The sequence below is a fragment of the Hermetia illucens genome, chromosome 4 (genome assembly GCF_905115235.1).
Source record: "Hermetia illucens chromosome 4, iHerIll2.2.curated.20191125, whole genome shotgun sequence".
Taxonomy (NCBI): domain Eukaryota; kingdom Metazoa; phylum Arthropoda; class Insecta; order Diptera; family Stratiomyidae; genus Hermetia; species Hermetia illucens.
The window spans coordinates 104463966-104488113 of record NC_051852.1 but is presented as its reverse complement, the minus strand read 5'-3'; the positions used below and the strand labels follow the sequence as shown (position 1 = coordinate 104488113).

Here is a 24148-nt window from a genome sequence, read left to right as displayed (position 1 = left end):
CTTGAAAGTGGATATTTTCATATAACACATGTATATATTGTATTACCTGCCACATACTAATGGGACAAATGCACTATCAAATCTCTTTATAAAAGAAGTACACAAAAGCTTTCACACCTGAAGCGTCTAACTTCCAGTTTCCCGGCTTGTTTTCATTGAAAAGAAATTCCCCCGTCCCTTGTCATGCCTCCACCTCGGAAATAAAAAAACCCTGCGCATTGGCTGCATCTAGCAAATTATATTTAAAGCCTACTCAGCGTGACGAGTCTTTTTACATAAATAAACTTTGGTACGGTAAACATTAAGTCAACAGGTTGTAATATGGGGAAAGAAAAACCCAATCGTGCCCAAAGCTGCTTCGTGTATCTATAGATTCATCTCTTTTGCTTTCTCCTCTTTGGGTTCATTTGTAGCCTTTATAGCAAATCAGAGGTCAAGAATTAGTCCACACCATGTGTTGGTTACGAGTAGTTAAGCTATAGATTATAAGCTATCAAGGAACTAATTCCTCCTTCTTTTTGAATAGTAATAATAATAATCGTTGACGTAACAATCCAATTGGATGAAGGCCTTGAAGTATGGTCATTCAAGACCGTAATGGTACCCTATAGGAGGCAATGTGGTCAGCATTGGGCTCGCCCGAGATTATTATCCTGATTTTGACTCAGGTACTCATTCATAGCTGAGTTGACCGGTATCCGACGTCAAATTACGATAAAATCTCCACTGCGACCAGTGAGATTTGAATCGTTTCAGTGCAAATCCTAAAACTTCCGCCATAATATATGCATATACCTTACGTGCTAGGTCCTAATGAGACCAATGTCCACTCAAATCTTTTTATGTAAGATATACACAAAACCTTTCATAATTGAAGCGTTCAGCAACTGGTTTCCCGACTTGTTTTTTGTTGGGCTGGTTCCAAGCATATCTTTGACGAAGATAGTCCCTGATTCGATAAACTACAGGATCTAGGTGTTTACATAGATACACTCTCCCTCTTGGTTGGTTACCCACCAACAGAGCTTACTAAGTGTGCCGAGGGAGTTTATACTAGATTTCATAGGCTTTTAGGTAGACTAATTTTTTTGGTTGGATTTGTGGTGGCTGTAATTGCAAAGCAGCTTGTAAATTGCGTTTTATTAGTTTAAATTAGACAATTGCAATTCTACAGCAGCGGACGAAAGAGAGAACAAATAGAGATATTCTTGACGAAGCACACGGTGCGGCTTATATATATCCGTGTCTTCATTGTCCTTCTTTATGTTTTCTCAGTCAATTTCGCCTACAACATTACTTTCCATTATTATCAGAATAAAGATAGTCATAGAGCGTACATGAACCGTGCATGCATCGTCCACATGCTTCTGTTATTTAAGGAAGCATGAATAGGAGTGTTAAAATCTACTATCATGTCTGCTTTTATCGATTTTACACACTACAATAGATACACGAGCAATTTAACCATCCAATTACAGGATACTGGTCTGTAGTTCCAGGATAATGAATCCACCCACCCCAGACAATCCATTCGAAGGTCTGGTATCTAAGCAAATATGTATCTAGATCACGTTCATTTAAGTGTTCGCTTAATAGCTTTGCGTGTTGAAAAATTTGCGTATTGACCGCTGAGCTGAAACTCATCCAATACTCCGCCTGGCACAAAATTGTTTTTCTTTACGTATTTGGTAACAAATTAATTAATTATTGTCTTTTGTACTTGGCGAGTGAGTATTGAGTGTTGCATGCATTTGCGGTAGGTAAATGATTCCCATTCGTGAGGTGTTCAGTCTTGGTTAGTATCTAGTCCGTTAAGCTTACGCGTCGGGTTCGGGAATTGGATTTTCTTGGTGAATAGGATGTTATGAAATTCTGAATTTTTCCAAATGGTGGCTTTGGTAAAGGTTTTCAGGTGAAAGTGAAGAAAAGTGAAAGTTTTCGCAAGGATATATGCTTCCGAATGATGGATTCCCCTTATCTGTAAAGTAAGTTATTTCGTATCGTTATTACACAGTATCAGTACTTTAGAACCACCTTAGGGTACAAAGTTACCAATTGCCCTTTTTCCTTTCCTCTTTCGACAGACCTGGTCTTAATTAACCAGAATTGTATAGTCCCTTTTGTTTGAAAGCCTTCGTAATGCACATCCTTCAGTTATGACTGGTAGTCATGATATAGATCACGTATCAATCCATCAAAGCCCTTCGACATAGACTGTCGTCTAAGTTCCTTTTTAAGGTTTCGGTTTCGTTTCTCATTATTATCGACTTGTGGTATGGGTGTCCTTTTCGAGGTTTTATTTCCTTTTAAAGTTTTGTATCCGTCCGTTTGTCTATCTACTTGGCTGTCTGTCTCCCACACGTACTTTTCCAAGAAAATGTGGTACTTCCTGACACAAATTTCAATGTGGTGTTGGAGTTCCATCCACATATATACAATGAATGAAATCTTTCTACGTTGAAAGGTTCTCAAAAATGCAAAAAATTTAAATTTATTTTCACCGAATATAGTAGTGCTAGGGTGTCCACCTCAGTCGATGCGGCAAGACTACCCCGGTCTTCTCAAGGGCTTAGAAAAGTTATTGACACCTGTCTGCCGCCAGGAGGTAGAAAAGTTAGTTTAGCCCGCAAAAATCTCTGCCTGCAAGCTAAATATGGGTACCTTCATTAGCAACACGGCGGATCTCGCAAGACCCCTTCGGGAGGGGCATATCGATATCTGCGCTCTACGAGAAATTCGATAATGAGGTGCCAAACGCTACCACACAGAACACAAACGCGGTAGAAATGGCTATAAACTTATCTACTTTGGTAGTTCCCGTACTCAGTTTGGTGTGGAAGCGCGATGTTTGTGGATTTCCATGACGACATTAAACAAGTCGAGTAATATGATAAACGCCTGATAAATCTCACTCAGCTAATCGCATGATTCATTATTATTTCACAGCATACGCACCCCAGACAAGTCGATCTGATGCCAAGAAAGATGCATTCTAGCAACTACTTGACACCAAGGCCTGTAAAGTGCCTGTCCACGTCTATGTTTTCACTGTAGGTGATCTTAATGGTCATGTGAGTGAAAAGGTAGACGAGAGCAGGTGCTAAGGGAAAAATGGTTTGAAACACGCAAAAGGGGTAGCCAGCGTATTATTGATTTTACTGAAAATCGTACTTGTCAGTGCATGGTTTATTAAACTCAAATTCCAGTAGATACTAGCAATGATTAAAGAGGTATAAAAGGGTAACGCCACTTTTAATTATGCCAATTAATGCAGATAGGAAGTGTACGATGCCCAGTTAGAGTGAGAACCTCGCTTTTGTTGGTATGTGCTTGTCTTCATTCCGACCCTCCTTACCAATAGACCAAAATAAAGAAAACTAAACACAATCAAATCAATCAGAGCGTCTAGGGAACATGTAATTTCATTGCATATTCGGGGGGTAGAGACGAGGTAGGTACTTGGCCCGTAGCCCTTGAGATGCATGTATCGATGGCGCCCAGATGGTTTTCTTAGGTGTGTTTCTCATACATACATGACACTACCACTGGAGCTAATGTGCGGAATTTTTCTCGCGTACGTATCGAACAACGTCGAATACGCGTAATGATTTTTTTCCACCATACAGTTTCAATCAATGCCCCAGAGGACAAATCTTCTGTGTGTAGTCTTCTTGTCCCAGGTTTATGTCTTAGTGGGAGAACAGGCAGATGTTATCAGGGTAATTGATTCGTTTGAGGAAAAATGAAATCGTCCATCCGCATACCATTTTGCTAATTCATTCACGAGTAATAAAACTTCATCGGATATTATACGCTTGATTGAGAAGCCTACTATTAAGACCATCAAAAACTGGTAACTATCTGCGAGTACTTTCGTGATAGGGTATATGCCACCGAAATCATTATTCTTTGTAGCAGTTTTAGCTCCCCGCAGAAAAGAATACTTTTGATGGCTGCCGAATATCCTTCAGTTTTATGTAGTTGGCTGTTCAGAATATATATAATATTTTCTGCTCACCGTAGTTGATTCGATTTATTGCTCATTAATAGCCGAACCGCCTTTGTACTCAAAATAACATACAGGTATGTAATACTCGTGACGTGGCAGTGAAAGTGGCGACGATCTACAAACCACTTACCATTGTCGTTACAACATCAAAAACAGCAACGTACTTCTCCATCTTATGTCCGCACAAAAGCCTAACAGAGTTCATCTTGGTATTGAGATCACACTCTCAATCATAATATCACTTTTAAGAGGCCTCGAATCTGAAGGTGCTAAATCGGAATTCTGCAGACAGTATTCTGTCCATTTTTCAAATCACGGGGAGCGTGGGGGGCCTTGCTTAACCGCAAAGTGTTCAATCTCTCAAGTTGGAAAAAAATACTACTGTGGGGCTCCTTGATATTGCTAACAAAGAACCTACTACCAACTTAAAAAGCAATTTGTATCCTTATTACATAGGTGAAGGTCATGAAGGGTATATCCGCTCTCTTCAATTACCATAATTATTGAAATTTACAAACTTCTAGCCCGAAAATCAGAGAAGTAGACAACCAATATCGACGTACTGGTTTGAAGCCAGGGCCACCTCGAAAAGTAACACTTCACAGCGGTCTCATTGGGTTGGGAGTCCTAATGGCGAAAGTTGGTTTTGCTGGCTTGAATCCTACTGTGTTTTTTTGAAGATTTTTGCCTCCATCCATGATAGAAAGTTGTTTTACTTCTACTAAATGTTGCCCTGGGTCCCTGTTTTTATTATAGTATGTGGCCATAATAATTAGTGGCGCAATGAGAGATGTTGTATAGTACATCATTTCAGGATCATGATGGTACAATTGAAAGCAGTGTCGTCATTGCCCTCGCCCGCAATTATTACCCTGATACATCTTAGGTACTCATACACAGATGGCCCGACTGACATAGTCAAGATACAAATTGCTCAGTTACCTGCAAGATTTAAATCGCGACCTCCCGCTTGTTCTAACCACTAAGCCATCTGAATAATAATCGGAGGACTGAAATACTTTAGCTCTTGAATACTCTGTTTATTCACTTATGGAGTAGAGGACATCGCTTCTGTATTGTTCTATTTCTTTATTTTACTTTCAATAAGACTGCGCTTTTATTTCGTTATTATCACACTCAGCTCTACAGCACCAAGACAACACAAAGGCGAACACAAACATTCATGACAGACCAGGATTCGAAACTGGTGGTAATCCTCAAAATGTGACATCGATAGGAATGATCATTCCGTTTTCTTAGTGTCGAGTATATAGCGTCCTGTACTGCGTACTGCTATTTGTGATATTCAGCAACAAGTATTCCGAAGGAATAAGCTTAAATTATTCTTCTCCTTGACAAAAGTGAATGAATAGATCACGTCTTTGACGTTCACCTTCGATCATCTAAGGGAATTCATAACATTAAAATTGGTTTCCGATTTGTCACAATCTTGGCTGGTGCCGGATTTTACATGCCAAGTAGTTGGTCGCGGACGATCCTAGTTTCTTAAGATTAAAATAAAGGGGCTTGAATGGTGGTGGCGAATGGTAAGTAAATAAGGAGAATCGTGAAGAATCGTAGCAGCATTGAGCACGTTTGCATAATGGTGTACTTATGCATAGTTTGAAACTGACTGTTCGAGAGTACCAGGACTTTTAGAGAAGTCATGAGTGATTTAAATATCTCGGGTTAATGCTATCAGCCAATGGAGAACCGCGTTATGAAATTGCTTCACGCATTAACGCAACCCGGAAAAGTGCTCTGCAACTGGTGTTCTATTGTGATCGACGTATCAACGAATGTTGGCCCACTTTAAAAGACAATGAACGGCGTCTCGCAGTAATGGAGGCGAAGATGCAAATTGGACTATTGGCGTAGTACGCCATGATTACATCCAAAATGAGGATACCCGTGATTGATAGGGGGTATCGTGGAAAAATTTAGCGAGAGGCGTCTTCCACGGTATGGTCACGCTATCTGCGATAAGAAGAATTCACTTGCCAAGATTGGTCTGAACATTGATATCGATTGGGAATGACCAAAAAGCCGACCAAAATCAGGGAAGCTTCATATGCTGGATGGAGATTTAACGAGTCGACACCGTTTCCGAAAAGATGAAGAATCTGTAGATATGGTATTCGTAATTATAACCATTATCTTTAGGTGCTGAATTTTTTAAATTTTCCGAGCCAGTGGCTTTTAGTTCACCTTATTCTCCACTATATAAGGAATAGAAACATCAATAATATATGCATGTGAATTAAAGCTTACAAGTCTTAACAGATGCTTTATTCAGAACAAACGAGCACTGCCTGCGGCTAACATGGGTAAACCGGACATGCTTCCGTGATTAGCCCATGTTTATATGCAAGGTTTTGATGAAATACCTTACATACAGCATAATGCGTTCCTATCCGTATATTGCATCGGCTATATTACAGTGCAGCTATGAATTTTATGGCCGAACGTTTCTACAATCCCACTGGTGGCAAAAGGCTTTGTTATCGTGACGGGATGTCGAATACCAGTCGGCTCAATTGTGAATTAGTGCAGGGTAATTATCTCGAGCGAGCGCAATGCAGACCACATTACTTCCTACAGTGTACTGTAATGTACCGCCATTGTCTCGAATGAAGTGCTTAACACACTTCAAAGCACTTATCCAATATGGATTGTTGCGCCAACGATTATTATTATTTCTAAAAATAAACCACATATTCTACACTTGTTGTTCCCCTTCCGCTCTTTTATTTTCAGCTTCCTATAAGGGTGGGGACCACACTATTCTAGATCCACTCAAAGGATTGAATGATCGGTCCTTCAAATTAAGTGAAGTCAGCCTGCAATCTGCCTCGCAAACAGCCAAAGGATTCGCCTGCTTCTTGTTGTAAGAAAAGTAGACTTCGCGGTAAGTTTCTGCCGCCATCGGCATAGTAATCCGTATCCATCGCTAGGCGTTTTCCAAATCGGTCCTCGTCAACGATAATGTATTTTATTTTTCCTTGAGAGATGTGATTTCTGCAGCAGCTTCACACTTCATAATTTGAGGTGAAGGTCACCAGTGCTATGCCTAGCATATGGCTCGGATTCAATACTTGAACATATCAACGACTTCTAAGATGGTCATCAGAATCAACATACAACTTGATGTCATAAAAGTAAATCAAGTGTGTTTGCTCGTACTTCGCATGCAGGCCATCCCCGCTAGCATCATTGACTAGCCACAAAAGGGTGTTCAGTGCCATATAGAAAGCAAGAGGATTCAATAAGACCACCTGGAAAAGGGCTCTCCGTATGCGGATGGGCTCTAAAGTGTTGAAATCCTCAAATGAGGGCATAGACAAGGTGAAATGCCACTCTTTCGTAAGTGTCGTCAAAATCTTTACTAGTTTCGGATCAATACAATACAAACATAGGGCATCAATTAGTCAGCTGTACGGGAAGCTTTCAAAAGCCTTAGCTTAATCGATGTAACAATTGAATAGATTTTAACCTCTAGTTGCCTGTACTAAAACTAGCGGGTCGATAATGAGTTCTCTTTTGGAACCCTTCGATTTAATTCGGCAGTTCTTCTTTTCTTTGGACAAAATGTTATTGGCCTCGAGGCTTCCTTCCACTGCAAGCAAGTAATAGGTCTTGAGTCTGCTGGGCCCAGCACCGTGCCCTTTTTCGGGACAAGGTAGGTAATCTTCATAGTGGCGAAGGGTGGAATTTCCTCCGGCGACTATACTGGTGAACATTTTATACGAAAACTTCTTCACCCGATCCAAGCCAGACCCCCTCCAGTCCTCCGAGCTTCTTATGCCTCGTTAAATCTTGTTTTCGGTAAAATCTGCGAAATTCGATAGTGCTTTCGGTGGTATTCCACTCAACGTGCTGGCCGACCCCCAAAATACGGCCCACTATTTTTTTTGATTTCGTCACTGAAATCGCATTGCCTAGACTCTGTGTGGGGATTCTGGGCATTCTGAATACTTTTAAGATGAATTTCTGCGTACCATTGTAGTCGAAATTTCTGTTTTAGTGTGTTTAAAATTTTAACCACGGGTGTTTCAATAAGGAAGGCATAGTTTCGATAAACCCTCTGCACTTTCCTCTTCATCTATCTGCTGGCATTGGTATTACTGATTTGAGTCATCTTAATAATGTCATGTCTTAATAAGTCGGGTCGATGGTTTAAACTTCGGCCACTCAAACCAATAATACGAAAGCAAGTTTTCTGACCTTGTAGTATGACAGTTGCAACTGCACCTCATTTCACAAATAACGTATCAACACACAGTGGGGACCCCATATCATTATTGATTTACGGTAGAATTCTCAGAATTGCTGCCATGTGGTAGTTTAGGAAATTGTGCCCCGTTAATAACTCTATCAGAAGAGAAAGGACACCTTGATATGTTGTTGCTCCTTAATGCTGATACGGCGGCCAAATAATCGGAACAGATTCTAATAGTGTGACCCCGTCATTTTTGTTGCAAACATTCTTCTACTGTCAATAAAGCAGAATATATCTTCATCTGGAATATGGTCCAGATTTTTCCGATAATACCTCTGAGCCCGATTCATCTTGCTTAGCTAACCTGTGAAGATTATAAATTCTATAATACCAAAAGAGTTATGGTCATTCCAGTTTTCCACGTGTCAATGGTATCGAATCTATGATATATGCATCGTTTGCTGCTTTCCGTTTCATCTGGGGTGAATGGCGATAGATTTAGGCATAGTACTCATTGCTCCCATAATGCTTGAGTAAACAAGCTTTTGGATCTGCGTAGCTCTCCCTCACAAAGCACATAGTGAGCATAGTCTTCGGAGGCACCAACTGCGGATTATCAGGAGAGTTGCATTCAAGCGGTTATATAATGCGTATTCTTTTTCGCCTTTTCAGTTTTTGCCTGAGCTCATGGGGAGCTATCTCCGTGAATCTACTAGTCTTTTCAGACCTTTTAGTAGAAAGACAGTTAGACTGATCGGGCGGAAAATTCTTGCTCTGGCTTGGGAATAAGTATAACCTTCACATCATGCCAGGAATATATATACAATATTCCGTATATATTCCGAATATATAGACCCAGTACATTTATTCCTTCTATTAATCGAGTAAAGAAGACGAGGCAGACCCTGGAGAGATGGCGTAGGTCAGGACCCCAGACAGTTTTTAGGGATATAGAATTGGTGGACCTCGACGTAAAACCGGGATGTCTAGAGTTCCTTATTAAGGCAGGCCTAGAGCGGATACCGTTGTTCCGCCGTTGATGGTGATGATGATTAATAGAGTAGGGGTGATGCCTTCTGGGGCTGCAAACTTGTGTCTATGAAACTGAAGTCCCGTCTCTCATATGAAGATTGTATGCGGTTATGGGCCCGGAGCTGAGATTTAGGATGCTGTCCAGGAGGTGTACTTCATGCAAATAGTTTGTCGTTCCTTTATAACTGTACCTGTATTTCCCGCTTTGTAAACGTAGATAACCCAGTTACTGGCTTCACTCTCTGACTAGGATTCAACTTTGAGATCGCCTAAAGCAAGTTAGTCTCTTCACAAAAATGCCGTCATGATGATCGTTTAGCTGACTTTACGCTCTTCTCTAGAGACTTTAAAGCTCTGTGGATCGGTACCCTTGCCGTTTTCCTCATCATCATCATCAACGGTGCAACAACCGGTATCCGGTCTAGGCCTGCCTTAATAAGGAACTCCAGACATCCCGGTTTTGCGCCGAGGTCCACCAATTCGATATCCCTAAAATCTGTCTGGCATCCTGACCTACGCCATCGCTCCATCTTAGACAAGGTCTGCCTCGTCTTCTTTTTCTACCATAGATATTGCCCTTATAGACTTTCCGGGCGGGATCATCCTCATCCATACGGATTAAGTGACCCGTCCACCGTAACCTTTTGAGCCGGATTTTATCCACAACCGGACGGTCATGGTATCGCTCATAGATTTCGTTATTGTGTAGGCTACGGAATCGTCCATCCTCATGTAGGGGGCCAAAAATTCTTCGGAGGATTCTTCTCTCGAACGCGGCCAAGAGTTCGCAATTTTTCTTGCCAAGAACCCAAGTTTCCGAGGAATACATGAGGACTGGCAAGATCATAGTCTTGTACAATAAGAGCTTTGACCCTATGGTGAGACGTTTCGAGCGGAACAGTCTTTGTAAGCTGAAATAGGCTCTGTTGGCTGACAACAACCGTGCGCGGATTTCATCATCGTAGTTGTTATCGGTTGCGATCCTCGACCCTAGATAGGAGAAATTGTCAACGGTCTCAAAGTTGTATTCTCCTATCCTTATTCTTCTTCGTGTTTGTGTTTGGCCAGTGTGGTTTGATGTTGTTGGTTGATTCGTCTTCGGTGCTGACGTTGCCACCATATATTTTGTCTTGCCTTCATTGATGTGCAGCCCAAGATCTCGCGCCGCCTGCTCGATCTGGATGAAGGCAGTTTGTACGTCTCGGGTGGTTCTTCCCATGATGTCGATATCGTCAGCGTAGGCCAGTAGTTGGGTGGACTTGAAGAGGATCGTACCTCTTGCATTTACCTCGGCATCACGGATCACTTTCTCGAGGGCCAAGTTAAAGAGGACGCATGATAGCGCATCCCCTTGTCGTAGACCGTTGTTGATGTCGAATGGTCTTGAGAGTGATCCTGCTGCTTTTATCTGGCCTCGCACATTGGTCAGGGTCAGCCTAGTCAGTCTTATTAATTTCATCGGGATACCGAATTCTCCCATGGGGGTGTACAGTTTTACCCTGGCTATGCTATAATAGGCGGCTTTAAAGTCGATGAATAGATGGTGCAACTGTTGTCCATATTCCAACAGTTTTTCCATCGCTTGCCGCAGAGAGAAAATCTGATCTCTTGCTGATTTGCCTGGAGTGAAGCCTCTTTGGTATGGGTCAATGATGTTCTGGGCGTATGGGGCTATCCGGCCTAGCAAGATAGTGGAGAATGTCTTATAGATGGTGCTCAGCAACGTGATATCTCTATAATTGCTGCACTGTGTGATATCTCCCTTTTTATGTATGAGACAGATAATGCCTCGTTGCCAATCGTCAGGCATTGATTCGCTGTCCCATACCTTGAGCACAAGTTGATGAACCACTTGGTGTAACTGGTCGCCTCCATATTTAACCAATTCCGCTGTAATACCATCGGCTCCTGGCGACTTATGATTTTTTAGCCGATGAATTGCACGGACTGTTTCTCCTAAACTTGGTGGTGGCAGTATTTGTCCGTCGTCTTCAGTTGGCGGGACCTCCAACTCGCCGATGTTCTGGTTGTTCAGTAGCTCATCAAAGTACTCAACCCATCGCTCTAATATGCCCATTCTGTCGGAAATCAGATTTCCCTCTTTGTCTCGGCAGGATGAGCATCGAGGTGTATAAGGCTTCATCCTGCTGACTTGTTATTAAAACTTCCGCGCCTGGTGCGGTTGCTCCCTGTACTTTTCTAGTTCACAGACTTGTTGGTTCTCCCAGGCTTCCTTTTTCCGTCTGTGAAGTCGCTTCTCCGCTCGACGGAGTTCGTGATAAGTCTCTGCGCGTGCCCGCGTTCTTTGAGAATGCAACATTACTCGGTATGCGGCATTCTTCTTCTAGCTTACATTCATCGTCAAACCAGCCGTTCCGACTCCTTTTGCGGCTGGAGCCAAGTATGTTTGTGGCCGTATCCATGATAACGTTCTTCAGGTGATTGTGAAGATCATTTGTTGATGCTTCATCTCCAGGTCCTCTGTTGACTGCGGTTATTGCAGCATCCATTTCCCTCTTATAGGTGTCGCGGAGGGTTGTGTTGTGGATGGCTTCAGTGTTCACTCTCACCTGATTGTCAGAGGGGATTCTAGGTGGTATTGTTATTCGGGCTCGGAGCACCATGCCAACGAGATAGTGATCCGAGTCTATATTGGCCCCCCTATATGTTCTGACATTCATCAAGGCTGAGAGGTGGCGGCGTTCGATCAACACGTGGTCAATTTGGTTGAAAGTGGTCCCGTCTGGAGAGGCCCACGTATGTTTGTGGACCGCTTTCCGCCCAAACCAGGTACTTCCAACAACCATTTCGTGTGACCCTGCTAATTGAATAGTCCGCAATCCGTTATCATTTGTTTTTTCGTGTAAGCTATGGGAGCCAACGTATCGCCTGAATACTGGCTCCTTCCCTACTTGACTGTTAAAATCCCCAAGTATGATTTTGATATCATATCTGGGACAGACTTCGAGGGTTCGTTCTACTGCCTCGTAGAAGGTATCATTCTCCGACTCTGCAGTCTCCTCTGTAGGGGCGTGAACGTTTATGAGGCTTATATTTCTAAACTTGCCTCGCAAGCGCAGAGTGCATAGCCGTTCGCTTATGTTTTCAAAGCCGATAACAGCAGGTTTCATTTTTTGGCTGACTAAGAAACCTACTCCGAGCACATGGTTTACTGGATGACCGCTATAATATATGGTGTAGTGGCTCTTCTCCAGGAAACCGGTCCTTGTCCATCGCATCTCTTGCAACGCTGTTATATCAGCCCTATGTTGGGACAGGGTATCGGCTAGCTGCACATCAGCTTCATCTCTGTACAGGGAGCGGACGTTCCATGAGAAAATGCGCAAATCGTTGTTCCGTTGTCGCTGCCGGGTCCGTCGTTTTAAAATCCGTCCTGTCCGTCCTGTCCGTTTTCCTCAGTTTTGCCAAAGTCGAGTTCCACCATGCCAACATTATGACGACCCTTGACCCCATTGAATAACTTGGGTTCATGGTCCAAGTTGAGTATCTCCATTTCGATTCCTATCAGATATTTTTATAGTTTTGATCCTCTTTCATTAACGCGAGAACTCCCCCAATAGATGTAGTAACAAAAGAAAGCAAACTCGAGTCAGTGGTAGCTTTTTTTAAGGTTACTTATCCGTACTTCTTTCTGGCCTGAAGGTGTGTATATTAAGCCGTGCAAGCGTATCAACCCGTAAGTAAATTTTAGGGCAATCCGCTTGCCTTGTCGATTAATGTAACTAGTTCAATGTTCATTGGCCGTTTGTTTTATCAGAATGTACGGGGTTTAAAAAACAAGCTGGGGCCTTCAATCCAACCGCGCTGGCCCAGCAGCATCATGCAATTTGTATTTATGACATTTAGCTAGATGACAATATACTGAACTCTGAGCTTCCCGAAGTGTATTTCATGTTCCGCTGCGACAGGGACCGCGCTGCCTCGTCCAAGTCCGCTAGAGGTGGAGTCCTAATTGCAATTAAAGATCAACTCGGCGCCAAACTCGTTTCTTTTTCCTTCTCTGGGTCACCATATAATTGTGTCTTCGCCTAACAGCGACCAGCACAGTGCTAGCCCTTCCCATCTGTACGAAGTATTGTTCGACAGCTTCTCGGAACTCCTTACTGCAAATTCCCACCCCTCCCTTTCTTCACCAATGTCGGACCTAGCCTCCAAACCTCTTTCTTGTTAACTATAAACAACACATCTCCCTCCCTCTGTGTATTATCTTCAACAAACGTTTAGAAGAATACTACTGTCCTCATTTTTGGAAAGAGCGCCTTATCATCCCTTTCTTCAAGAGCGGTAATCCTTCACCGTTCTATTTCTCTCCTTCTGTCTTGCACCAAAATCCTCGAGAGATGCGTCCGTTCCGTCTCTCCCACCTCTGGTATTCCCCAAGGTTCCTCCTTTTTCTGTATTTTATCAATGATCTTCCCTCCATCCCCACCTGTCCATGTTTGCTGTACCATCGACGACCTTAAATTATTTGCCTCTGTTTCGTCTCTGTCGGACTGTGTTCTCTTGGTCTTTTTGGTCCGATAGTTCTCGGTTAACAAGCTGGCTCTTAATGTCAGCAAATGCCATTGTATGCGATATTCACTCAAACCCTTCACAACTTTCTTTCCCTACTCCGACGACCCTTTCACCACCGACTTCCGTTCAAGATTTGAATGTAATCATCGATGACACACTTCGTTTTAGTTCCCACTTCATTGACATCATCAATCAAGCTTTCAAAGTGTCTGGTTTTATCCTACATTCCTCCTCCTACTTTACATCAATTTTGCCTTGCTTAACACGTTTCAACTACCGTGTCAGAAACATTCTTGAATGTTGCTGTGTAGTCAGGTCACCCTCCCGAACCGTGATTGTCGCACTCTTGGAGCTGTGTGTGAGTTTGGAAAAAAACCTTCCCCGGATGGACTATCCGTCGCCGCTCCACATCATCACGTCCCTTCCCCGCAGCAACGCTGCATTTTTCTGGATATGTGTACCCTTTTCAAGCTATATAATTGCCTGATGGACTGCTCTGCCAATTCCGATATTATTTACCGCGTTGCCTCTCGGAGTAGACGTAGAACGGACATTTTTGAAGTACCTTTCGGGAAGCTCGAATCTACTTTCATTCCCCGATCCCGAGGTTATGCCGGTCTTATAACGCTCTACAGCTTGGATCTTTTGGCTGAGTCTCCTTTAGCTTTAAGCGCATGTTAAACTACTTACTTGCTCCTCCCTCTGAGGACAATATTTAACTAGGAATTTACTTTTACTTAATTAAATAAATAAATAAATAAACATGACTTCCTAATATTCTATCCCCATGCTTAGCATATAGGATAGCTCTAATGAATACTTCACTGGAAATTTCATCCACATCATAGAAGAAATAACCAGAATACCTAAGAATATCCTTATCTCCCTGTTGACTTTCTGTGGTGCCGCCATCGCATATGTTGTTAACTAGGATAGTGTGTCACCATACCCTAGTCATCTGGAAAGATTAAGCACTTCTTGAACGTTGGTAGTTTAGAAATCGTCTTGAGGGTTAGGTCCGGACCCTCATAAGTCATTGAGGGAGGAGCAGTACTATATGAGCCAACTGTCCATAGCCAACTGAGAAGGTCCCCAAAACATTTTACCGGAAACACCTACCGACTCAAGGCAAGCTTGATACCTTGCGAAGTTGCAGTCCTTACAGCTAGGACGAGTTTCCTCTTAAGTCGTTCGCACCGCTCACTATCGTAACCGAGTGGAGTACAAGACCCATTCGTCGCTTCGATAGCTTTCCCTGCGAATGCAGACTAAGCCGGTGCCAGCCGAGCCCTCTTTGTTGTCCATTATGCTGAGGAGTTGGAAACATCAGAGGATCGCTGCCGCTTCGGTATTCCCCTTAATCACAGATGCCCCGAGCGCTCCCTTCCCCTCAAACTTGACACAACACGAAAAATGTGGTTTGCTCGAAGACTGTTTTTATCCCGACAGCAGATGCTCAAAGTGGGTAAGACTTTGGCCTCAGCAAATGGGGTAGACTGCAGCCCGAGGTCAGTAGCATCGGTAGAAGGGGACTGGGTCCCAATTGTATTGAATCCTAATAAAATAAGTGGAGAATCTGAGTCTAGGCTTGCCACTTAGCTTGAGGTTTCACCTCTGGTTTCCTAGAGGAACTTCCTTGCTGAGTTCCATCACCACGACAAGGTTCGCAACGGGAGTTATATATATTAAGTTTTGAATTATATACAAATTATTTATAGGCAAATTCAACTGTTCACCATCAATTTCATTAGTTAAATTAAGAATTTTCATTTTTATCAATTTTTAGCGCCCCTCGTACTCTGCGAACATTGACGCAAAAGCTCTTTTGAAATCGTCACCAAACATTTTAGAAAATTTTTGTTACGAGGATCTGAAAAATCTCCGTATCATGGCGTCGGAAGCTAGAAGTGGGCGTCCGCTATCTCCCAAATTCTCTGAAACAATTGAAAATAATCTGTTCATGAGAAAAGTGATACCGTCACCAACTCGGAGCCGAAACTCTCCCAAAGTCAATGAGGACAACATACGGCGCAGTTTAGAAGAAATTTCGCGTGAAATAAAGGACATCGAGGATTTCATTACGGTAACTGAAAATATTATTAGAAGTGAACGGGAGCGTGATCGTGAGTTATATGCCCGGGAACGACGACGTAAGGCAGATGAAAAGCGCGGCAAGATCTCCGATGAAGATCGCATAATAATTAATAATAAAGAAAATAAGGCTCCAACAGCAATTAAGCAAAGTCCTGTGTTGTCGCGGAAAAATTCGCAGAAATCCCCTTCTTTCAAAATCAACTCATACAAAGTTAAGAAGGCCAAGCCGGGAAGTCCGAAGTTTCTGAAATCAAAACTATACTTTCGGAACGGAAAAATAGGATGTGCAGACGCAGAGCAGAGTAGCACCTCCAACATTGAAAGTACCCATGCATTGATTAAACATATTCTCAAATATGAAAATGAAAAACCTTTAGTTAGTCTGGAAAGTGTGGAAAAGGTTTTATCCCAAGAACCTGAGGAACAAGTAGGCCGCGCAATTGAAAATGGACATGCTTCGGAATCCAATGCAAACGAGAAGGGCTCACTTGATTTACCTGATCTTGTGCCGAGCCCAGCCAGAACCAACGAGGAGGGAATAAATGGTAATAATGCGAAATATATTGATTTAGAATTCAGTGGATCGCCCGAAGTGACCAATGAAGACCCTCAGCAACAGGCTCGTAAGGATTCGTTGCAAAACCGAATCATCGACAAAACGGAAAATGTGGAGGAAGAGATGAACACACAAGAAATTGAAAAGTAAGTCTCTCCAGTTCGAATTGATATGAAAATGTAGGAAATAGTTGTTTAGGGAAAAATATTGCAAAAATGTATTTTCCGCATTTCAGCTTAGATAATGAGGAACAAAAGTTTGTTCGAGAGCAGGTACACCATCTGGTTCGGCGCTTTACAGCTCGCACAAATAAAATGCGTTCCAGAATAGAAATGCCACCAACACCCTCAAGTAGCAGCTCACCTTCACCGCCGCCACCGCACCAGTCCATTGAAGCCCTGAAAATTGACACATTGGACACCAAGGTTTCCACCCGCAATATATTCCAGGCAGACAATCAATCGATTCGAACTCCAGGAAAGTTTGTCTGTCCAACATTTTGCGGTGGTGGCAGAAACGACGATGTCCTCGATCCTCAAGGGAAAGTGTACATCTATTGGCTTTGCGTGGTTTCACTATCGTTTCTTTATAATGCGTGGGTGATACCACTAAGATCATCTTTTCCTTTCCAAACTGAGGAGAATCAGGACATTTGGCTTGCTTTAGACACGTGTGCTGATCTAATTTATTTGTTCGACGTTTTATTTTTTAAGCATCGCGTCATGTATCTTTTTGAAGGATTTTGGGTGAAGGACAGAAAGTTGACAAGGAAGAACTATATGAGGAAGTTGCAGTTCAAAGTATGAATTAGATTCGTATCTTCTTATAAGAGATGTTTTTCACACATAATTTTCGTTTCCAGCTCGACATAATCTCAATGATCCCTCTCGATCTTCTGTATTTGAAGTATGGACGACAGGCTGTGTATTTTCGTTTCCCCAGACTATTGAAAATACAGACATTTTGGGAAGTTTTCAAACTGATCGATAGAGTGATGGCATCGCCCCATTTTGTAAGTATTACATTTTTCAGCAATTGAGGGTGGAAGGGAGGAGGGTGGAATAAGGATATGAAGGTGGGTGAGGGTCCTTTTGTTTGAGTGGAGAGGCGGTCTTTGTGATGAGTTATTCTACATTTTCTGTTGAATAAATAGTTATCAAAAGATGTGAACATTCGCGGAATCTTTTTGAGCAGGGGAAATTTCCTTCACTAATCTCAATCGTCAAACACTTACACCTATATACCATTTCGTAATGTGTGTAATTCTCCTCTAAACTAGTAACCACGAATTAAGCTCCTTTTCTCGAAACTCTCAATATTAACCGAGATTCAAGCGTTTACAGTTGTGACGACTGAGGGCTTAGGATGTCGCTGACAGCTTTATGCGCCCAGAACGGCATCAGCTGGTGGTGCTGCAAAGATTTCGCAGAGGATTCGATCGCATTGTTTTCGTATTATTATCGCTTTCAAGGTTTTGTGGAAAATAAAACCTTATCAAAATCGGTTCATTGTCTATCAATCACACACACTTTTCTGAGGAACGGTTGCCGATATTGATTCGAAATTTGACAGAAAATTTGGAACCGTCACGTATGTAGTGAACTATCATACATTGTTTTACGTCTAAATTAAGGGAGGCGGAATCCTCATACATGCAACAGAGTGATGTAAATTTTTTTCCAGCAAATATAGCCGTGTAAGATATCCAAAGAAAGATCTCGATTAGCAGGTGCCCTCTCTTGCGGCACAGTCGCTAGTGAAATTTTCTGACACATCAAATTTGGTACATTTTAGCATCAGGAACGAAAATTGTTGATTAACGAACAAGCCTGTCGTACAGAAGGTCGCTGTTCGAATCTGCATGAGTACCTGAGTCAAATCAGGGTAATAAGCTCGAGTGAGCGCAATGCTGACCACATTGTCTCCTACAATGTACTGTAGTGTACCGTTACGGTCTTGAATGAAGTGCTCTAACACACTTCAAGGCCCTGATTCAATATGGATTGTTGCGCCAAAGATTATTATTATTAAATTCAAATGGCGTTACCAGTAAGGAGTGAAGAGACAGATCGTATTCAATAAGAAGTCAGAAGGGCGAAGTGGGAGAGTAACAAATACCCAAATTCCGGAAACTTTGGAAAAAACATGACATGTATGCACAATTAAAGGCATCTAAAGAAAATGTGTTTGACATTTAAAAACATAAAAAAGCATTAGAGAGAATAAAATGAAACGAATACTACAGGAGTGAACCAGAGAAGCATATCAATGGAGAAAATGAGGAAAATTCAGATGAATAATCGTCAACTGCGGCCGAGGATCAGTCAATTGCTTTAACTGCTCTATCAACGCACGCACGTTACTTTAGCATCGATTCAACATACAGTTTTAAAATTACCACCTAATCTACTGCCTCAAGTTGCTGTTTCATCACGCATCCGCTTAGCCTCGGCTTCCGAGATGCCTCTACTTGCCTTTGCTCTGGTCGCTCCGCCTGATTAATCCCCCGCCTTTAACTACCATGCAACTATAGAAAATCGCACCAGCTTCACGGTGCCTTCAAGCCAAATTATCCCTAACAATTACCTTCCATCCGAGGGATAGGACCGACTGCGCTGCGCAGTTCCAACGATCTTCCTATTGTGGTTGCACTGGCGCCCCCGTGCGCTCCCTCCAGCGATTGATCCGCCCCTGCTGACGTTGGATCAAATGCCATATTTGCCACAATTCCCATCTCATGGTACTCTAGTGCTCCCCTGCGGGACGTCGCCTCACCTCTAAAACAACCATTCTTTAGAGCCTAGCTTACTCCACCATTTCCAACGATAATCTGGCCTAGATCAGAGGTAAGGCCAACTGAGCTCGTCACCTTTCTCTTTTGTGAAGCTGACGAAGCATGGCTCCCTTGATCGAGTGATGGCTTCCTTAAAAGTTACATATCCCGTCGACTTCGACGCTATCACCCAATCTGCCTTTTAGCCACAATATGTCTTCATAAGGCTTATCAGAGGACTGATATGTACAATAAGAATCATCGTTGGCGCGACAATGCAATTCGATCACGACTTTGAAGCGTATTAGAGCACTTCATTCAAGACCGTAACGGTACTGTACTATAATGACACTGTAAAAGGTAAGGTGATCAACATTGCGCTTGCCCGAGTTCGTTACCCTGTTTTGACTCAGGTACTTATTCACAATTGAGTCGACTGTTGTCCGACATCCAGTTACAATAATAAACCTCTCTGCCACTGGTGGAATTCGAAACGTGGCTTTCCGCTACAACAGCCCAGCCTCTTCCTTACCCTTCTCTTTACGAAGATTTATTCGCCAAATTATCAGAAGTCCTAGCCGTTTTGTTCGCCTCTCTTCCTTCGATCTTGTATGGTGACTTCAACTTTCATGTGGTTTCTGGTCCGCCTCAATAAATCCACCCACCCTTCCCTTTCTTTCATGAATGCCTGTGCCGCCTTCCAATGTAACCTTTCCAGAAATGATTTGAATCGTACTCTTGATCCTGACCTGTAACACCTTCCTGTCCACTGCCTTTCCCAATCCCTCCCTGCCCCCTCTTACGTTGCCCCTGTCGCCCATTATCCGGTTCTTATATCACCCGGCTCCACTCTTATCATGCGCAAGCCCGCCAAGTTTAACTTTCGTTAGACAATCTTCGGAGTTCTGAACTCAACCCTTGCAACAATCCACTGGGCTTTCCTTCTCCCTGCATTAACGTATGACTTAGCACTTAGCACCTTCTATACCATTTTGTCATAATTGCTTCAGTCCCTGTGTTTTTACCCTGTCTGGTTCACTACTGAAGTCCACAAAAACTTCATCAAAAACTCACTGTTGATAAAAAGTTCCTGTCTTCTGGAGCCTAAGCTGACTTCGTATCTGGATATCTGGCCAGTGTTAAAAACTGACTGGAGCGCCAAAACCTCAAATTATTCTGGTCTCACATTCGCAACTTCCACAATGCCGTCCAGGTATCGCCTCCTTCCATTGTATTCTCTGACTCCACTGCTAACTTCTCCAGATATCTTGTGCTTTACTCTGTTGCTACTTTTCCTCATTTTATGTTCCCTCTCCTCCCGCCCTTCTTTCTCATTAGTGGAAGCAGCCTGCCCCGTATCTTCTACTATTCCGCTCCTTGCCCCTCTCCTTATGGAGTACCTCGTTGACAAGCTTGACGTGAATCTCGGCGCTGGTTACGACGGTTTTATAAACCTCTTGTTGCTTGAAACTGATCAGTCCATCTCCCACCCTCTCCATTATTTTCAACAAATCCTAGAGGAGAACTATTTTTCTTACCTATGGAAAGAGGCTCACATCATTCTCATTCACAAAATTGGCAATCACACTCTTGAGGAGAATTACCATCCAATTCCACCCCTTCTGCTACAAAATCTTGAAATGATATATCAGCGATTTTTTGCCAGTCTCTGCTCGACTTCATTAACTTTGATATCATCACATCCCGTTCCTTCTCCATATCCAATGGCCATCGATAGGGCTCTATTCTTGGTCCATTTATTTATTCTTTATCAACGACCTTACTTCTCCTCCTTACTTTCCCAGTTTGCTTTATTCCGACGACCAAAAGCTGTTTTCTCCTATATGGTCGTCAATGGACGGACTCTCCTCAATCGAAGCTTGACATTCTGACACTATCTTCGCTGGTGCTCTGCTAATGATTTAGCGCGGAACATCAGAAAGTATCACTCTGTGTGCTTCGCCCTCGAATTTTCACCCATTTCCTTCTCATACTCTTCTGACAGATATTTTCTAATCTTGACTTGACTTGAATGTAGCTCTATATGAGCGCCTTCGACGCTCTGCCCACTAATGCAGATAGGGAGAGTGCGATGGCCCGTCAGACTGAGAACCTTAGTTTTGTTGTTGTTATCTTGAGATCAACTCTACTTGCCTTTCTTTCCACATCCAGAGCCATTTGCCATGGTCCATGGCCCGGGGAGACAGCGAACAAATGTTATCAGCGTAGTCGAGGTATTTGAGGAACCTCACCGGATGTGATACGGTTAAAAACCATGTCGAAGTGTTCTTTCCACCTCTTCAGTTGTTCATCATCGTGTATGAGAAGTGGACCTTTGACGTCATTCGCAGAACCGTCGAAAGGTTTGGAACTGCATGCAAGTTCTTTCGTGATGCGGTATACATTTTTGAAATCATTGCCATCGGCAGCATCTTCCGCTTTCCTGACTAGTAACCATGAACTTATAGGGACTTCGCTGGGTATCGGAGTTCGAGCACGTCACACCCACCATCGCTCGAATCAGCCAGTAGAAACTTCAACTCCTTCCGTTCATTCATCTACTTCCACGATTCCGCAGTCAGCTAGACCTAATGACGGCCCCTATGACGTGGCGGACGACTTGCGTAGCATCCGAGAAAAGAGCATTTTTGATGACAGTCCAGTGTTCATCGATATTCTCAGGCGTCAGCGTTCGATCAGCAAGATAGCTTTTCCGCTGTCGAGTGACAGCTGCATCATACAAGCGGTCGATGTTGAAGTTAAGGTGCCCAACCCAGCGAGAAGTGGCGGACGCAATACGCAAACGTTAGCGACCATCAGATGGCGATCCCTTTTGAGGTCGTTGTCAGCGCCTCTCTTGTTACGCACATCCACAAGACAGCTCCTAAATCAAATGCTAATCGTGAAGTGGGGGATCTGATTGCCCGTACGGTGCCGGTCAGTTGAAACCCAACTGACCTTATATCAGGCTCTGTGTTCGAACAATGTGCCACCAATAATGGGGCAGTAGAAGTTGCGGAAACTCACGAACCCCCACTATCACCGTTATGGTCACCAAGATCGTGTTTCTCCATCGCATATCCGAGCAAAATGTTGTCAGATTCCATCTTGCATTCAGATCACCCATCAATATCACAATGTTACCTTTAGCAAGCCCCCTCTGAACTGCATTCAATTGCTCGTAGAAAGCATTCTTCCTCACTATATCGGAAGTTTTCAATTGTGATGCTCTTTAACTTGAGCCGGAATCTTGGAATTAGAAGTCTGATAGAAGCCGGCCCCCACATCAAGAGATTCGCGTCTACTACTACTTAGCTTTCCAGAGTACAAGAGCACATTGTGGCAAGAGGGAGAGGCGTACTCTCCAGAGTCCCACCATCTTACTTCGCTTAGGCCCAGAATGTCCAGCTTATATCGTTGGAATTTCCGCTCAAGTTAGAGAAGGCGAGCATTCTGAAGAACCTCGCTGTCATCCCTCGTTGTTGAGGAGCGTGCGCATATTCTAAAAACCAATCATAGTCCGTTTTCAATAGCCAAAGGTCGTAGCCGTGAAGTCAGTCCTTATCTGAGATGTTGTAGCAATAAAGTTTCAAAATTCGTAGGTTGCTAGCTCACTAATTTCTATCCCTCCTAGGCGCCTCTTATGAGAAACGACAGACAAACTTTGAATCGATTATAATAGGATTTTGTTCCATAGAAAACCTTAAAAAACAATTGGAGTGCCTGGCACTGTATCACAAGAGAACAAGGGTTCCATGATTTCCATTTTACCAACAGTTTTCATGAAGCAATAACAATGTTATGTGGTAATGTAAGCATTTGAATCTTTTTAAGTCTTCGGTCTTTAGTAAAAGTCATCGTTACATATTCCTACAAATAGGATTCACAACATTATAGCCCTGTGTGAGAAGTTTGAACCGGGATTGTCTTTAAATTTTTAAAACTTTCCCCATTTCCTGCAGTTCGCCAGTTGACATTGTACAAAATCAATTCCTAGGCCTACTTACATATACATATGTAGTTGTTGTAGTATTGGGGTCAGTACGGGGGAGTTTTCCCCAATAGGCCGCTATTCCTAAAGGTATCATCCAAAAGGATAGTTTTTTTTTAAAGAGATTAAATGGTAAAATTTCCATATAAATAATTTAAGTGAAGCCCCATGATGCAAATTTCTGCCACACTTTCTTACCTTACACTCCACTGAACTACTCTGCGTTTTATCTAATTTGCATAAATCTTAATTACATTTCAGGTTCGCGTCGCTAAAACCATGACCTACATGCTGTACATGATCCACCTTACTGCTTGTGCTTACTACGCCTACAGTGCATACCAAGGTGATTCCTATCAACATTGTCTTACATTTATTTCTGGTCACACTTTCCACACAAAGTAACCACCAACAAAAGATAAACAATAGCTGTTGGATTCAAAATAATGGAATTGATATTAACAGCATAGGTAGACGCATATGTATGTAGCGCATCCATCATACCTACATACATATGGGTGAATCTACATTTTTTTAATAGAAGTCATTTGCAACCTTTTTGATTCACATCTTTATTGATAAATCACAAACAGGTCTTGGAACGAATCGGTGGGTGTTCAGTGGCAAAGGTCATCCTTACGTAAGATGTTTTGCATTCGCAACGAAAACTGCAACGTCTATTGGTGAGTATGTCTTGACTTTTGGAGGATTTTATTAGCTCCTCAACAATTATGACTTAATTTGCAATGGATAAATCTCGGTATTCGAGTCACAGTGGATAATTTGAATGTTACGAAATTGTCATTTGCATACTTCATTCACGATTGCCACCATCCCTGAAATATTGAGTTGCGATTTGAATAATGATGACTTGGCCGATGTGCGGTGGACGCCTCTAGAAGCAACGTAGGCTTCTGGTTGTACACTCTTTCTGGCTC

The 24148-nt window shown here is 42.7% G+C and overlaps 1 protein-coding gene across 3 annotated transcripts in view; it reads left to right on the top strand.

Moving 5' to 3' along the window:
• Positions 1–24148, top strand: part of LOC119655737 (cyclic nucleotide-gated cation channel beta-3) — a 57964-nt gene that overhangs the window by 21891 nt on the left and 11925 nt on the right. Inside the window, exons 3-8 of one of the 3 annotated variants that reach the window (XM_038061789.1) lie at positions 15583–16213; positions 16268–16592; positions 16682–17246; positions 17309–17458; positions 23472–23556; positions 23804–23893. In XM_038061789.1, the coding sequence (XP_037917717.1) occupies positions 15583–16213; positions 16268–16592; positions 16682–17246; positions 17309–17458; positions 23472–23556; positions 23804–23893 (1846 nt within the window). Of the gene's footprint in view, positions 1–1760; positions 1986–15582; positions 16593–16681; positions 17247–17308; positions 17459–23471; positions 23557–23803; positions 23894–24148 lie in introns of those variants that run through there. The other 2 variants (XM_038061790.1, XM_038061788.1) reach the window with 2 other exon arrangements.